The 18240-nt window shown below is 40.9% G+C and overlaps 1 protein-coding gene across 18 annotated transcripts in view; it reads left to right on the top strand.

Moving 5' to 3' along the window:
- Positions 1–18240, top strand: part of TTC3 (tetratricopeptide repeat domain 3) — a 127960-nt gene that overhangs the window by 10966 nt on the left and 98754 nt on the right. For 7 of the 18 annotated variants that reach the window (XM_008274871.4, XM_008274872.4, XM_008274870.4 and 4 more), the window contains exons 3-10: positions 998–1040; positions 1355–1505; positions 2615–2702; positions 5129–5182; positions 7379–7499; positions 10557–10642; positions 11965–12059; positions 12712–12774. The exons of 8 other annotated variants lie outside the window; for them this stretch is intronic. In XM_008274871.4, the coding sequence (XP_008273093.3) occupies positions 998–1040; positions 1355–1505; positions 2615–2702; positions 5129–5182; positions 7379–7499; positions 10557–10642; positions 11965–12059; positions 12712–12774 (701 nt within the window). Of the gene's footprint in view, positions 1–997; positions 1041–1354; positions 1506–2614; positions 2703–5128; positions 5183–7378; positions 7500–10556; positions 10643–11964; positions 12060–12711; positions 12775–14017; positions 14315–15605; positions 15729–18240 lie in introns of those variants that run through there. 3 more of the 18 variants (XM_051833620.2, XM_070071832.1, XM_008274875.4) reach the window with 1 other exon arrangement.

Below are 18240 nucleotides of genomic sequence, written 5' to 3'. Positions count from 1 at the left end.
ATTTTTGTGATTTGTGGGTTTTGACAGGGAGGTACACAAACTCAACAAGAATGTGTAATGCCACAGAACAAAATGTCATGGCAAAAGGTGGATTCCTTACTGGGCATTAGAGAAGCTCTTGGGGAAAACTGCAAAAAAAAAAAAAAAAAAAAAAAAATAGAGGGGCAGGTGTCATGGTTAAGCCACTGCTTGCAACACACTCATCCCATGTCGTGTGCCTGGGTTCAAATCCTAGCTTCACTTTTTGGACAGGTAGAGTTATAGACAGCGAGAGAGAGAGAGAGAGAGAGAGAGAGGGAGGGAGGGAGGGAGAAAGGTCTTCCTTCCACTGGTTCACTCCCCAAATGCCCACAACGGCCGGTGATGTGCTAATGCAAAGCCAGGAGCCAGATGCTTCTCCTGGTCTCCCATGCGGGTGCAGAGCCCAAGCACTTGGGCCATCCTCCACTGCCCTCCCGGGCCACAGCAGAGAGCTGGACTGGAAGAGGAGCAACTGGGACTAGAACCCGGCGCCCATATGGAGGATTAGCCAAGTGAGTGACGGCGCCGGCCCCCCACCACAGCTTCACTTCTTATTCATCTTCCTGCGGATGTTACCCTGAGAGGCAGCAGGTGATGACTCAAGGACTTGGGTCCCTGGCATCCATGTGGGAGACACAGGTGGAGCTCTGGGCTCCTGGCTTTGGCTTGGTTCAGCCCTGGCTGCAGACATTTGGAGAGTGAACCCGCTAGATAGAAGATCTTGCTCTTTCTATCTCTCTCCGTATCACTCTGCCTTTCAAATAAAGATAAATAACAGCAATAACAACAAAAGAATCAGAGGAGACCCCATGAGAAACGCCTTGAATTTAGACTCACTGAAGATGTGTTCAAAGTATGTAAGTAAATGTGTATTGAAAATTTTTGGTTTAGTTCTGATCATCTTTAGATCAAAAAATCAAGAACTGTGTTTTTGCATTTTACCAAATACAAATAAAAAGAATTTTCTTCTTTTTAGGGAAAGCAATATAAAGATTATGCCCAAAGTGAAAGAAATTTAGGTGAGTACATTGGTGTCTTAATGTTTATTTATTGGAAGACCTATCCATTCAGTTATATCAATATGTCAGATCTACATGTTTAATAAAAATTTATTCTTACTATGTTTTTCATACTGGAAACCCAAACCTTTCTTTGTTAAGATAGAGTTTTAGCCAACACTTAATTATTCTTAACATTTTATAGATAAGGCATTTTATCCATTTAGTGTTTTTGTCTTTCTATATCCATTTTTACCTTTTCCCTGTTAAACAATGTTGATTCATTTTCAAATGAGGTACAAATACTAATCTTGAACTTTTTTCTTTTTATTAAGAATTTGACATCTGTAATATATGGTGTAGTAAACCTCTTTCTGTCCTACAAGATTACTGTGATGCCATTAAAGTATACCTCTTCTGGCCACTTCTGTTTCAACATCCACACAGTTCTGTTTTATCACGATTGCATCCCTGTATGGAGAACACGTAAGTTCCTGTATGTTACTCATTTTGTATGAACAGTATAAGCATGTTACCCAGTACTGAGAAATGCCAAGTATGCTAGAAATTTCTTGTCTCATTCTTTGCTTAAATTTGTTTAAAGAAATTGTTTATTTTCATCTTATTTGAAAGGCAGAAAAAAAGAGGGAGAGAGAAAGAGCGAGAGATCTTCCGTCTGCTGGCTCACTTCCCAAATGCCCATGATTCTTGATACCAGGCCAGGCTGAAGCCAGGAGCCCAAAACTTTGGATCTCTCACCTGGTGGCAGGGATCTGCTGCCTCCCCTGGGCAAATATTAGCAGGAAGGTAGATCAGAAGCTGGGACTTACACCATGACTCTGATACGAGGTACAGGTATCCCAGGCAGTGACTTAAAAATTGTGTCACATGCCTGCTCCCTCCCACCTTTAAAAAATTATTCATTTTTTATTTATTTGAGAACCACATAGAGAGAGCTCCCTCATCTGCTGGTTCATTTGCCAAATGTCTGCAGCAGCTGGGACTGGGCCAGGACTGCAGCTAGAAGCTGGAAACAAATCCTGGTCTCCCACACGGGTGTCAGGAACACGTTTATTTGAGCCATCACCACTGCCTCCCAGGGTTTGCATTGCTAGGAAGCTGGAATCAGGAGCCAGAGCCAGGAATCAAACCCAAGCGTGCTGATATGGGATATGGTAACTGCTAGGCCGAATGCCTGTCCTGGTGTCTCATTCTTGTATACTGTTGAACTTTACTTCTATTGAATAGGGTGGGAAAAAAGTACTTGAGATTTGTATAGGAATGGATAATCATAACATTATAATGAATGAAATTCTGTATTATGAGATGGTAGTTAGAATCTGAAGAAAAATTAATATGCTTGTTTATAAATATCAGTGTTGCAGTACAGGAGAGAGAAAAAGATAGAGAGAAAAGAGAAAAAGTGGTGTGTCAACTTAATAAATAGCTTACTAATGGTTACCTAGAGTGAAGAAAGATAGAATTTAATTTTTTTCAAATAGTTTTAAGTTGAAATTTATGGTTAAGCATAAAGATCAGTGAATTTGTGTATATGAGAATCTATAAACTTTTAAACAAATGAATTTGTCTTTAAGCAATTCTTGTGCTTCTGAGATAAGTTTGAAGAAATTACAGCATCTTGAGCTGATGGAAGATATTGTGGATTTGGCAAAAAAAGTTGCGGTAAGTGGTAGAAAGGAGGTTCCCCCAACCCCGTTTAAAAGAATATAGATACTTATTTGTTTGTTTATTTTTCTTTTTTTAAATAATAGTCCCCTTCCCTGTAAAGGGTTGGGAGGATTCAGTGAGTTAGTCTTTTTTTTTTTAAGATTCATTTATTTGAAAGGCAGAGTTACAGAGAGGCAGATAAGTGGGGGAAGACGGGAGATTTCCATTCATTGGTTCACTCCCCAAAAGGCCACAATGGCTGGAGGTGAGCCAGTCCGAATCCAGGAGCCAGGAGCTTCTTCCAGGTCTCCCATGTGGGTGCAGGATCCCGAGGACTAAGGCCTTCTTCTACTGCTTTCCCAGGCCATAGCGGAGAGCTGGAACAGCTGGGACTTGAACCAGCACCCATATGGGATGCCAACACTGCAGGCAGCAGCTTTACCCACTATGCTGCAGCGCCAGCCGCATAATATAGATATTTGTATTGTGTCAGACCCATCCTGCCAGTTTATAGCAATAAACAGGTAGTGATTGTAGTTTTGGTTAACCTGGGATTATTCTGCTGTCCATGAGTGCATGCTTAGTATTGAAGAGATCAGGTAGGTAGATGGCTGCTGACGTGGTTCTGATACGCTCTGATGGGGACCAGGACATCTTTGTGTCATTAAAGGATAGGAATTGGAATTGGCTGCAGATGAAAGTGGGCCCTGGTTCACAGAAACCTTTGTCACAGGCCTGAAAGTCATAGGCTCTGTCTTTTGACATAAGCGCACCACTGCCGCCACCAGGTAGTTTCTCTCTGGGTTTGACTATATCAGAACAGGTTTGAGGAGCTGTTCTAGTGCTTGCGTGAAGAGGTTTTTTTTCCCTCTTGTTCTTGGTACTATTGACACTAGAATTTAAATTTAGAAAGGTATTCTGTCTGATGTCTATTTCCTGCTGATAATCCTTTGCAGTAGCTCACTAGCCAGTGGGGTTTGGTAGATGTCTAGGTATAATGAGCTTTAAAAATCTACACACATGGGCCGGCGCCGCGGCTCACTAGGCTAATCCTCCGCCTAGCGGCGCCGGCACACCGGGTTCTAGTCCCGGTCGGGGCGCCGGATTCTGTCCCGGTTGCCCCTCTTCCAGGCCAGCCCTCTGCTGTGGCCAGGGAGTGCAGTGGAGGATGGCCCAGGTGCTTGGGCCCTGCACCCCATGGGAGACCAGGAAAAGCACCTGGCTCCTGGCTCCTGCCATCGGATCAGCGTGGTGCGCCGGCCGCAGCGCGCCGGCCGCGGCGGCCATTGGAGGGTGAACCAACGGCAAAGGAAGACCTTTCTCTCTGTCTCTCTCTCTCACTGTCCACTCTGCCTGTCAAAAAAAAAAAAAAAATCTACACACATAAAAGTTACATGAAATCATTTTATCACCAGGTGCCCAGGGAAAACTATTTCTTAGTTCTTGTTTTAAGGTTCTTAAGGGGTAAGTTAGTCATGCAAGCGCTTCTGTACAGTGTACTGCTGTGTACGTGTAGTGGTATCGCGTGTAGCTTAATGACGGGATCCATTCTGAGGAGTGCATTGTTAGGTGATGTTGCTGTGCGACTGTCATAGGAGCGCTTATATAAACTTGCATGGGGCAGATCAGTTGCTTAATGCAGTGCAGGTATGTGTGGCCGCTGCCAGTGTAACACAGCATACTCTCACAGGAAACTTTTTCCTGTAAAGTAATGGTAAGAAGTATAATGTAGTAAATACGTAGGCCAGTAACATAGTCATGTTGTTATCAAGTATTATGCAGTAGACACAAATACATGTAGTGTACTTTTTTAAAAAGGATTTTATTTATTATTTAGGAATTAAATAACAAATACAGACAGTGAAAGGGAGAGAGAGAGAGAGGTCTTCCATCCGCTGGTGCACTCCCTAGGTGGCCACAACGACTGGAGCTGTGCTGATCTGAAGGCAGGAGCTGGAGCTTCTTCCAGCCTCCCATGTAGGTTCAGGGGCCCAAGCACTTGAACCGTCTTCTACTGCTTTCCCAGGCCATAGCAGAGATCTGAATTGGAAGAGGAGCAGCCAGGACACGCACTGGTGCCCATATGGGATGGCGGCACTGTAGGCAGATGATTAACCTACGGCGCCACAGCGCTGGCCCCCATGTAGTTTACTTTCATACAGCAGACAGTGTGGTAGGTTTGCTTACCAGCAGTAGTACCTCACATAGGAGTGGTATATTGTGCTGTGAGGTTAGGATGGCTCTATTGTAGCTAGTTGATAGGAGTTTTTCATCTTCATTGTAATCTTAAGGGACAGCCATCTTTCATGTGGTGCATCATTGACTGAAAGCATTGTCATGCACTATATGATTGTATTCTTAAAATGCAGGATTTTTTCCATTAGAAAATTCATATGTAATTTACTGAATAAGGAAACATTTGTTTTTTATTTATTTTGCAGAATGATCCATTCCTTATTGAAGGCCTATTGAGAATTGGTTATAAAATAGAAAATGTAAGTGTTAACGCTGGGAACCCAGTACACTCACTGTGATAAATGGCAGTCCTGTCACAGCTCATTTCCTGTGTATTGCGTTCACATGTACTATGTGATAGTGCTCATCTCTCTCTTTTACTTAATAATTTCCTCATTTTGGGAGTTTGCCTCATTTTCATTGTTTTGCCTGTGTATGTAGTGTAATTTTGAACCTTTATTATAAGTTGATTCCTTTTTCTCTTTTAGGATGTTTAACTGGCATATTTTATTCCAAATGAAATTACTAGGTCCCTAGTATGAATATTTTTTGATATGTGATTACTAGGTAATCTCCAGATATGATGAAAAATCTATTTATTTATTTGAGAGGCAGAGAGTTCCCATCCACTAGTTCACTCCCCAAATGCCTGTAACAGTGCGGCTGGACCAAGCCAAGTCTGTGAGTCAGGAATTCAGTCTAGTTCTTCCATATTGATGGCAGGAACCCAATTCATTGTAATATCACTTGCTGACATAAGGGATACAAATGTCCTAATTTAACCACTAGGTCAAATACCCAACCTGAAAAATAAATTTTTAATGCCTCTGGTGACTTGAACATCTATATGTATCCTTTAAGCCTGATGCATTGAAACCTCATTTGTCTAATTTCTGAAGTTAATTTCAGATCATGTAAGAATGAATAACGTTTCTGTGAAATCTTTTTTTTTCCTAAAGATTTTATTTATTTGAGAGGCAGAGTTACAAACAGAGAGAGGGAGAGAGAGACAGAGAGATATCTTCCATCTGCTGGTTCACCCCTCCAACAGGTTGCAATGGCTGGAGCTTAGCTGATCAGGAGCCAGGAGGTTCCTCCAGGTCTCCCACATGGGTGCAGGGACACAACCACCTGAGCCATCCTCTCCTGCCAGTGCCTGCCACCAACCCAGGCCATAGCAGAGAGCTGGATCGGAAGAGGAGCAGCCAGGACAGGAACTGGTGCCCATATGGGATGCCGGTGCTGCAGGAGGAGGCTCAGCCCAATACGTCACAGCACTGTCCCCTCTTATTTTATTTAAGATTTTATTTATTTATTTGAAAGGTAGACTTACAGAGAGAAAGAAAGACAGAGAAAAAGGTCTTCCATCCGCTAGTTAACTCCCCAAATGGCCGTAACGGCTGGAACTGAGCTGATCTATCCAGAAGCTGGGAGCTTCTTCCTGGTCTCCCACACAGGTGAAGGGGCCCAAGTACTTGGGTCATCTTCTGCTTTCCCAGCCCATAGCAGAGAGCTGGATTGGAAGAGGAATAGTCAGGGCTCAAAGTGGTGCCCTTATGGGATGCCAGCGCCTCAGGCAAAAGCTTAGCCCATTACACCACAGCGTGGGTCCCTTTGAATTCTTGACCCTCTGTGAAGATTGTTGCACAAAATACCAATCGCCCAGCCACTCCCTCCTCTACTGTTTGTCTTGTTCTTCTATTTGCCATAGACCCTATAAAGTACATAATCCCTTTGGTGAACCTTAATCTCCTTGGAGATGGAGGTCCTAGTTTAGATGAGATTGGAGAACCCTTCCACCTTGCATTAGTGTACTCTCCTGCTACTTAGGACAGATGGCCTCTAACCACGTCGGAGACCTCAACTTCCAGATCTGTAATAATGTGGAAGCTTTATTTTTATTTTTATTTATTTATGTATTTTTGACAGGCACAATTGACAGTGAGAGAGGGACAGAGAGAAAGGTCTTCCTTTGCCATTGGTTCACCCTCCAATGGCTGCTGTGGTTGGCGCACCGCGCTGATGATCCGAAGCCAGGAGCCAGGTGCTTCTCCTGGTCTCCCATGCGGGTGCAGGGCCCAAGGACTTGGGCCATCCTCCACTGCACTCCCTGGCCACAGCAGAGAGCTGGCCTGGAAGAAGGGCAACCGGGACAGAATCCGGCCCCGAGAGGGATTAGACCGGGACTAGAACCCGGTGTGCCGGCGCCACAGGCGGAGGATTAGCCTATTGAGCCACGGCGCCGGCCAGCATCCTGAGTTCTGAATGTGGCCTGTGGTAACCTGAGTCCACAGACTCTCTAAACTTGTATTGAAGTCCAGCTACTCTAGGTTGTGTCCTGAGTAATGCAAACATGAGGTGTCGTACAAGATGTACATTAACGTTCTGAAATGCTGTGTAAGTTTCTAATACCACATACACCCAAATCTTACTCTTCATTCCTCATTTTGAAACAGAAAATCTTGGCAATGGAAGAAGCTATAAATTGGATAAAATATACAGGCGATGTAACAATTCTACCTAAATTAGGATCCATTGACAATTGTTGGCCTATGTTAAGTGTTTTCTTTACTGAATGTAAGTATAAGTGCTTTAAGTTGTTACTTAATATTTAAATATTAATATTAAATATTTAAAAAATATTATTTGACAAAATGGGATGTATAGTTAATATGGTTTAGAATTTTAAAAAAGTTTTTCTTTTGTTAGAATGCCAGTTAAGAAAACACTACCTTGTGTTTGGTTTTATTATGTATTTCCAGTCTTAATGATTTTTATGATTTTACACTTTTTGAAATCCTCTCTAATCAGTATGCTAAGTTGTTGAAAGAAAGAGACCACAACTTGTGTTCCTGCGTTCTCATTCATAAGCAGGAGTAACAGAAACTATGATTTGTATTTCCTGGGTGAATCTGCTGATCTTTTTATGTATGAAGAAACTGCCTTATGTATTTCCTTTGTAAATACTTTTCTTTTTTTTTTATTTTTTATTTATTTATTTATTTTTTGACAGGCAGAGTGGACAGTGAGAGAGAGAGACAGAGAGGAAGGTCTTCCTTTGCCGTTGGTTCACCCTCCAATGGCTGCCGCGGCCGGCGTGCTGCGGCCGGCGCACCGCGCTGATCCGATGGCAGGAGCCAGGAGCCAGGTGCTTTTCCTGGTCTCCCATGGGGTGCAGGGCCCAAGCACCTGGGCCATCCTCCACTGCACTCCCTGGCCACAGCAGAGAGCTGGCCTGGAAGAGGGGCAACCGGGACAGAATCCGGCACCCTGACCGGGACTAGAACCCGGTGTGCCGGCGCCGCTAGGCGGAGGATTAGCCTAGTGAGCCGCGGCGCCAGCTAAATACTTTTCTTTAAAGCATTTGAATTTTAAATATTTATTTACTTTTTTTTCTTTTAAATACTTATTTACTTATTTTAAATATTTTACTATTTTAAATATTTATTTACTTATTTATTTCAAAGGCAGGATAAGAGAGGTAAAGAGAGAGTTTACACACCATATGGCTGCAACAGCTGGGGCTAAACAAGGAGCCTTCCTGGGCATCAGGGACTAAGCACTTGGGCCATCATCTGCTGCTTCTTAGGCACATTACCAGGGAGCTGGATCTGAAGCTGAGCAGCTGGAGCTGGCACTCTGATGTGGGATTTAGGCATTCCAGATTGTGGCTTTCCCTGCGCCTAACATGTGCTCCTGAATGTTAGCCAGTTTTTTTTCTTTTATAACACACACACACACACACACACACACACACATATGAAAGGCAGACTACAGAGAGGCAGAGGCAGAAAGAGAGAGGTCTTCCATCTGCTGGTTCATTCCCCAAATGGCTACAATGGCCAGAGCTGGTCTGATCCGAAGCCAGGAGCCAAGAGCTTCTTTTGGGTCTGCCACGCAGGTGCAGGGACCCAAAGACTTGGGCCGCCTTCGACTGCTTTCCCAGGCCATAGCAGAGAGCTGGATTGGAAGTGGAGCAGCTGAGACTTGAACCAGCACCCTTATGGGATGCCAGCATACAGGCGGCGGGTGGCTGGCTTTACCTGCCACACCACAGTGCTGGACTCTTTTCTTGAGTCTTAATTTCTTGAATCTTTAATTTTCCTTTCATCTTGAAAATGACTGTATTTGGCTAGAGGCTTAACTATAGTTTTGTTGCACAATTTTTTTTAACCACTTCTTATGCTTATGTATCAGCTTAAAATGCAGAAGATGGGGCCTGATAAACTTTTGTTGGGAAGTTTTGTTACCTACTGTGTTTTAAATACTTCCTCAGTATTTTATAAGCATGATGTTTCAAATAACTTCTCATTGTAAAATGCAGAAGATGGGGCCTGATAAACTTTTGTTGGGAAGTTTTGTTACCTACTGTGTTTTAAATACTTCCTTAATATTTTATAAGAATGATGTTTCAAATAACTTCTCATTGTAACATTTCACTCAAGAAAGTAAAAAATATTGCATAAAGGGGTTTTATCTTCTTCAGTTCTATAAAATACATACTGAGTTTTTGTTTGAACATTGTCTCGTATGCCATAGGTACTTGATATTTGTTGAATTGACTTGAGCAATTGTGAGGCCTGTTTAGGTTATGTTACAACAGAACAGAAGCTATCATTATAACTAATATTAAAATAAACAGGGGCTGGCACTGTGGCGTAGAGAAGTTAAACCGCCACCTGCAATGCCGGCATTACATATGGGTACTGGTTTGAGACCTGGCTGCTCCACTTCTGATCCAGCTCACTGCTATGGCCTGGGAAAACAGTAGAAGATGGCCCAAGTCCTTGGGCCCCTACACCTGTGTGGGAGACCTGGAAGAAGCTCCTGGCTCCTGGCTTCAAATTGACACAGCTCCGGCCATTGCGGCCAATTGGAGAGTGAACCAACGGATGGAAGACCTCTCTCTCTCTGCCTCTCCTTCTCTTTCTGTGTAACTCTGACTTTCAAATAAATAAATCTTTAAAAAAAAAAAAGTGTTTTGTGTGTGTGTGTTTTGTTTGTTTGTTTGTTTGTTTGTTTTTACAGGCAGAGTGGACAGAGAGAGAGACAGAGAGAAAGGTCTTCCTTTGCCATTGGTTCACCCTCCAATGGCCGCCACGGCTGTTGCACTGCGGCCGGCGCACCGCGCTGATCCGAAGGCAGGAGCCAGGTGCTTCTCCTGGTCTCCCATGCGGGTGCAGGGCCCAAGGACTTGGGCCATCCTCCACTGCACTCCCTGGCCACAGCAGAGAGCTGGCCTGAAAGAGGAGCAACCAGGAAAGAATCTGACGCCCCGACAGGGACTAGACCAGGACTAGAACCTGGTGTGCCGGCGCCGCTAGGCAGAGGATTAGCTTATTGAGCTGTGGCACTGGCAACAAGTGTTTCTTAATTGCTAGATAAAAAACTGATTAGAATCACAACAAACAATCCATTTGCTGTTTTCTATTAACATGTTATTAATTTTGTAAAAAAGATACATTATTTAATACACGCAAGAGTACAAGAAATGGGCCAATTAGGAGGTAAAAAATACAGTGAGCTTCATGGACTCAGCTGCTTAACCTAAGAATTAAAATATTTCCAAAACCAATTTATGGGTTTCTTTTTAACATATGTTCTTTCTCACTCTCTCCTAAAAATAAAATTTAGACAAATATCACATAACTAAAGTTGTAACAGAAAACTGCAATTTGCTTGAAGAATTTAAAACCCGAAATTGTGTGGACTGCATAGAGGTGAGGATAAATATTTACTTATAAATATGCTTTAATATTTTCCCATTAGAACTGTTAAGTTAGAAGAAGTAATAAAGCTGTAATAATACAAGGAACAATTGTATTCAGTTGTACAATTGAATAACATGAGAGAAACTTTTGAAAGTTTTAGTAGAAATTTTCTTTTTAAAGAAGAAATAATATCTTCATCAGATTTTTCTGTTGATTTTAAAGCAATTCATCAACTGAAGGCTTGTAGTTAGTTTGGGAAATATAATTTCCTATAGAAACAGTTTATTCACATGTATTCATAGGCCAAGCAGTGCATTGGTAGGAAATATGATTTTAACTCAATGTTTAGAAAATGATTTAGGAAAGTATTTAGTGTTCTTTTGGATTCTCTGACTAAAGCCAGTATATGGTCTATTATATTTTAACTATTTATTTTTTAAAAACCTTGAATGTTTGAAAAGTTTGTTATATCTGTAGCATCTTTCATATATTCTTGCCACCTGATTTTCATGCAGTTAATCTGATCAACATTTCCTGTATGTTATTGGTTCAGATACATATATGCATTTGAAATTTTATTTATTTTTGTTTAAAAGGAAGAGAAAGACAGAGGTAGCTCTTCCATCTCTTGATCACTTCCTAAATGGCTGCAATAGGGCCAGACCAGCCTGAAGCCAGGAGCCTGAAACTCCGTGTGAATCTCCCATATGAGTGGCAGGGGCCCAAACACTTGGGCCATTACCTGCTGCATCCCAGGGTCTGCCCTAGCAGGAAGCCAGAATCAGAAACAGAGCTGGGACTTGAATCCAGGCGCTCCAACATGGGATGTGGATATCCCAAGCGGTGTCTTAACTGCTATGCCGAATGCATGTCCTGATTTACTGATTTTTTTTTTAAACACTACAGTTTCTTGAATAATATAACGTTTGCTAACCTAATCTACTCGTTACATGTTATTTTAGTCTGCCATACCTACTGATAAATGTACATTTAAAAGCAGACCTGCCAAATACTTCACAAAAGAGAAAAAATGTTTAGTAATTATTCAGAATGCGTCTCTTAGCCTTTTGTGAGATCAAGTGTAGTAATTATTCAGAATGTGATGATTTTGTTTTCTTTTTAGTATTCCTTTAACAGAGTTAGTGTTGAGGCACTAGAGACAGGTTTCTATATATACCAAAATACTGGATATTGCATTCTCATTTTTACATAAATAATCCTGTTGGTTATTTATGATATCAAAGATAGAGAGCCAGATCCATTTTTCTCTGGGTTTTGGGTTCTTGTCTTTGAAACTAATTGATGGGTCATCTTCTACCTTGGTTTCTCAGCAAGGAGAACTAATGAAACTGAGAGGAAATGAAGAGTTTTCCAAGGGAAGATTTGATATAGCTATTATCTATTACACCAGAGCCATTGAATATAGGTAAGAGCAAAACAACAAGGAGGGGTTCTTTTTTAGTGTGGCAAATAAATTTAGAAGGTTAGGAGAAATAAAACCAAGATGAGGAACTGCGAGCATCTTCCAGTTTTCTATGCAGATTAGTTGTTCTCGTCGTTAGGCGTTAGATGCGTTAAAGGTGTTCTGAAAAATACTGATCAGTAATGCAATTCAGGAAAGTTGGGCGGATGGTGGATTTGCTTCCTCTGTACTATCTTCTTTCCAGCTTTCTAATACAGAGTCCTGCCTTGTTCTTACTTTGCTATCAGCTAATTCCTTTCAAGTTGTTAGGGTTTCTAAGACTTAGGGCATCACCCAATCAGGAGTTTTGCTTTCTGTGAAGGAACTTTTAGTTTATATCATTTGATCCTCACAATAACCCTCTGAGCTAGACATAGCGAATAGAATTTTCTTTATTTTTAATACAGTGTAGCTTAGGTTGGTTTGAAGCAAGTTAGGAAGTAAAGGAACTGAGACTTAGCCAGTTTAAGACTCCCAGATCCTTTATTTTTTCTACTCTGCCATACATACAGATGAGAAGTTTTATGAAGATTTTCCATGCCATGTGTTTTCCATGTGAGTTTTGATTATTTCAGATATAATATGCTTTACTGACTAAATATTATTTCTTTTTAAGACCTGAAAACCATCTTCTGTATGGTAACCGAGCTCTTTGTTTTCTTCGTACTGGACAGTTTAGGTAAGTTGGGGAAGTATCCCCATCTATCAGTTACGTTAAATACCCATTTGGGGGAAGCATTTCAGTTTTACTGGGATGCACGAAAATCCTTGACTAGTTCTTTGGCAGAGATATGTGGTTAAAATAGGTGCGCTGTAGGCTTTGTATAATAACAGAGGCAGCTATTCTGATTCAGTACAAATGTGTGTGTGTTTTTAAGTGCTTTATATATATCAAGCAACCCTTAAATAGGTTGGTAATATTACTTTCCACATCTTATGTGTGGATCAACTCACACAACTTGTAAGTGGTGGTGGTACCATGAATTGAGCCCAGATCTTGCCTGGTGATGTCAAATTCTGTGTGTGTTATCATCTTGTGCCCTTTTAATTAATCTGTATAGTTCTTGAGAAGCATTTTTGCTGTAATTTTCCCTCTATTTGTTTTGGTATGAAAAAAACTACATAAAATGTCCTTCCTAAATGAAAGAAAGGTTATAGATTTAATGGTATAACTATGAGGGTGGAATCATAATTTTTATTTCCTTATGTTAAATTTGAGCTGAGTTTTTATTTATTAGCTGAGAATTGACAAAGATGTTGCACCTTGATGCTATTGCCCTTCAGTTAAAAAAAAATTTAGGATTTACATTGTGAGCGTTAATGTTAAGCCATGTAGACTGTTGTATTTAATTACATCCTGCCTTAAGAGAAGAAGGATTTAGGATGGGTGCAAGAACACATTTGCACAGTAGAAATACTCAGAACACAGCAGATTAGAAATCAAGTTGAGGCTGCGATGTTCAGGACTGATCTTTGTGGGCATAGATCTGGCATCAGTGCTGGTTACAAGGCACTCTTGCTTCTGACTTCTGTGCCCAAAATGAAAAGGGAAACTTTGATAAGTCACACAGTTCTCACTGTCCATAAAGAACCACAAAACCTGTTGCTTGGATGAAAATGTTTTCCTGGTGTTCCGTACTTAGAGTAATTTCTTATGTGGCTTAATTTTAAGTGATGAAGTAGAGAAAAATCTGAGTAACATTCCTATTCATAGCAAAAAAAATATTCTTTGAAAGTACAGTTTGGGGTTTCATATACAAGTTTTTATATGACTTTTTCCTATCAATTGAGTCTGTTACCAGTTGTTTTCCAGTGAAAGCATTTATTTTGGCATGTGGGATTGGGGGTGGGGAAGGTAGTATATTACAAGTATGTAGCTTTCAAAAATAACATTTATTGTGTTTTTCTTTTATTATAAACAGAAAACATTCTCATGGTAGAAAATTTGGAAAATACAAGAGTTTAAAAAGAAGAAAATAAAAATCACCAGTAATCCAACCACCTTGGAGAATACCGCTGTATTAAAGTTATGCAGCTTTTACATGGCTTAAGCCGTGGATAAACCGAGGCTATCTAGACTAGAGGAATGGATGGGCTTGACACAGTCTTCCATCAATGCCACTGTCCTCAACTGGTTCTGACAAGAAATGAGCTGCAAATGTCTTTAGGTTATTGCCTCTGGCTAGGTCCAGAATTGCAGATACTCAATGCTGTTAAAGGTGAATTCACATGCTTTCAAGATCAGATTAATAGTTTTGCAACTTGGCTAGCATCCTGTGAAAACTGAGGTGCTGATCTGAAACTACCTGGCAAGAGGTCATCCACTCTCTCGCTCCAAGAGCTGAGAGACAGACCAGGTGTTTCTGTTTTCAAAATTTTTTGAGTATTGAATGCTGGATACACGAGCAAGATCCCTAAAATCCTATCCTAGGGTCCTAAAACCGTACTTCCGCAGGAAGTTACTCAAACTAGAAATATAGACACCAGGCAGTTTGATGAGTGAAAGGCCAGGAGCAGGGTGGTGAATCCATCTTGTACTTCCTGACAGTCTGGCTTGTGGTGCAACACGATGTGCGCGTACATTCCAGGTTGTCAGCAGTACTAAGCCCTCATTCCTTGTTAGGCGGTCACCAGTAAGTAGTGGATGCCTGTCTAATGTAGGAAGCTTTATGCCACACCAGTGTGTCTGTGATTTGCTAAGCAATGTAGCTGTAATGTTTGAGTCCATCATATATGTAACTCCTGACCAGGCGACCAGATGATGATACTTAGAACGTGTTGCCAGTAGCTGAGATGTGCCACTGGCGCAGGAGGATCTGTGCTATGAGAAGGGCTTGTAGCTGAGTTACCGAGGTTGAGATATTTTGAATCTGAGCAGCTGTGAGGACAGCTAGGGGTAGAGCGTCCAGCCTCTTCCCACTGGGGCAAGGATGTACTCTGCAGCTGTTCCACAGGACCAGGCTTCCTGTCTGCTGCTGTGAAGCCAAGGATTGAGATGCCCAAAGAGAACAGAAGTGGAACATCTTAAATTAAGACTAGGAAAGATAAATAAAAGGATTAAAGTCATGAATGCTAAGACTTCCGAAATAGTTTGATCCTAACATATTAGAAAATAAAAACTGGAACCTTAAGAAAAGATTGAATGTTGACCAGATTAATATCTAAAAGGGTAAAATAATGCTACTCCACATGACAGCGCGACTATACTGGTCTGTGTACTTCATGTGTACCACTTGTAGAACCCTGCTGCCTCTTTTCAGATGAGGCATAGGGAGGCCAGCAAAGTGTTCCCGGACACTAGGTGGATGTGATGGAGCCAGACTTGAGCCCAGGAGGCCTCGATGCAGAGTCTCTGCTGCTAGTCACTATGAGAAGTGATGGTAGAGTAAAAGAATATGGAAGTTGAAAAATTTAAGAAGTAAATGGTCCAAATAAGCATTTATGAGGAAATTACTATCTTTACATGACATGCAGATTAAAAACCGTGAGTTTCTCTTTCATACCCATCAGATTGGCAAAAATTAAAAACCTCGTAATACCAAGTGTTTGAGAGGATGTGGAACAAAGGAAACTTTGATACTCGGCTGGAGAAAATGTAAATTGGTACAGTCACTTTGGAGAGAATTTGACAAGGTGAAGATGTGCATACCCTGCAGCCCACCTCTAGGCTCGTCCCCTCCAAACTCTCACATGTGTACCCACGAAGATATGTACAAGTCTTCATTGTAGCACTGTTTGTAAGAGTAAAGAAATGGAAACAACCTAAGTGTCCATCAGTAGGGGAATGGATAAATGAATGATGGTATATTCATACAATGGACTTGTATACGGCAGTTAAAATGAATGCAATGTTGAGTGAAAAAACAAGTTGCAGAATGATTTGTGTAGTATGCTATTTATATGATGTTTAAAAACATGCAAAATGTGCATATCCATCATTAATACAGAGTGTATATTAAAAATGTTTTAAAATGCATGGGCATGTTACACAGGAGGGGAGTGGCTGTCTGGAGAGAGAAGGGGAACGGTGTGGAGATGGGAGGGCTGATGCACAGTGGGTATCAACTGTAAAAAATTTCTGCAAAAGGAGCTGAAGTAAATATGGTAAAATGTTTATTTCTTGCTAAGTTGGTACACAGTGTTGATTATGTTTATGTTGATTGTACTGTTATGTATGCTTGAAATATTTGATAAAAAGTAAAGAGTGCAATAAACATGTACGTAACAGTGATCAGTAAACATCAAAGAAAAAATAAGTATGAAATAATTGTGAAAGGAGAGCAGTACGACTGTTTGCAGGCCAGCGACAGAGGGTAGGAAGCCTGGAGTGAAGTGTATGTGGAGGCACAAATGCTTCATTCAGAAATGGCCGCGGTGGCTGCTGTGGCAGTCAGACAGTTGGTGAATTGGCCCACCTGTGAGTGGATACAGGGGAGGCCGAGAGCTGATCAGAATACCTCGTGGTCTGTGGGTGTTGTGCTCGGGAACACGGCAGAGACGGGGTTGAAATGAGGGAGGGTTGGGGGGAGCTTCACTGCCTCCTGCCCCCTCAGGTGCACGAAGGGCCACTTTCTCCCCTGTGAGTCATTGAGGCTGAGGAATGTGAGCAGTGTATGCTGGGATGCCTGGCATGGATGAGATGTCCCTTTTATGTTGGTCTTCTGGAAGTGAACTTTTCAAGTATACGTTGGTAACTCTTGGGCGTTTTAAGAACGAGTACATTTTCAGCCCTGAGAAGGAACTAGAAGAAATGGAACAGGATGTACCCATGGCTGCCATGGTTCTGCAGCACCTCATGCTATTTGTGTGCTGTGGGCTTATTCAGCCCACAGTGTAAGCTGCTCTTGTGGGACCGGCATGAAAAGTTTTAAGTTCCTCATTGGAGTGTTCTGAACTGGTAAAGAGGAAATATGATTGGACATTGGGAGAGCTTAGCCTTGAATGTTTTTGAGTTTACTATGGAAAATTACGAAGTTTTTCAACTGGTTATTTACTTGAACTTTTGGCATTTATTTGTTAACTCATCCTATTGTATTCTCTTTCAGTAGATCCCAAATGTGATGAGTACCAGACTTAATAACTTAATAAGAAAACTTAAATAACCCTTGCTTTTTTTCCCCCCTGAATTTCTCTGAGACCAGAGGCATAAAGCAACTCAACTGTGTGTGTGAGAATTTAAAAAATTCTGTGCGTCTGGGGAAACTTAGTTTGAGTATATTGGTCAGTGAATTACTTACTCTGCTCTGTCAGCTTATGTAGTCTCTATTTGAACATAGATGCTCCTAATTTGCTTTTGAGAAATATTTTAACTTTTTTCAGTCTTCTTTGGGGTACACCCCATTTTGATATGGTAAAATGTTCAGAGTAGAGAAGACTATACTGAAAATGCTTGTCTGGCTCAAACGTCTTCCCTGATCCCCTCTCGTTAGATTCTTGAGTGTTTCTGTGATATTTTATGCCCATATAATAATTTACTAAGTTAAAACAAATGAAATCACCATTTTTTAAGTCAGAGTATAGGCAGTTTTCATTTGGATCAATGTAACATGTGTCTTTTATTTTTTTTTAACATGAGTAGGAACATAGTACACATCCTGTTGTATATCTTGCTCTTTTTATATTTAAATCTTGGAGCTTGTTGCATATCATGTTTATAGAGATATATACACCTTGTTTTCACAGTTGCATAGTATTTTACTAAGGTCTACAGATGCAATCCATCAGTTTTTATTAGTGTATAATCTGTATGCGTTTATATTCATATATGGATTACTTATATGTTCATTAGTAAATATATTCAGTTTTTAAAAATTAAGTACAGCTCTGTAATGATTATCCATTTGTTTACATTCTGCACTCGGATGCAAGTATGTCTGTGGGATAAATTCCTGATGAATTTCTTTTACTCAGTTGAATGGAAGAGCATATGTAATTTTAGTAACAGACACTTTTTGTTGAAAATGTATTATGTTTATTTGGTTGACAATTATTAGTTGCTGTATTTTTGGCACTAACCATTATATTTGAATCCCTTTGTCGCTTGGGTTTAAGTTTCAGAAACTTGAGAAGTAGTTACTGCTACTTAGTTGTTGATCTGATCAGACTCTGAAAGTAATGATTTTTAATAGGGACAAAAAGCTAATAA

Source organism: Oryctolagus cuniculus, chromosome 4 (genome assembly GCF_964237555.1).
Source record: "Oryctolagus cuniculus chromosome 4, mOryCun1.1, whole genome shotgun sequence".
NCBI classification, from domain to species: domain Eukaryota; kingdom Metazoa; phylum Chordata; class Mammalia; order Lagomorpha; family Leporidae; genus Oryctolagus; species Oryctolagus cuniculus.
This window is presented reverse-complemented; position numbering and strand designations above follow the sequence as displayed.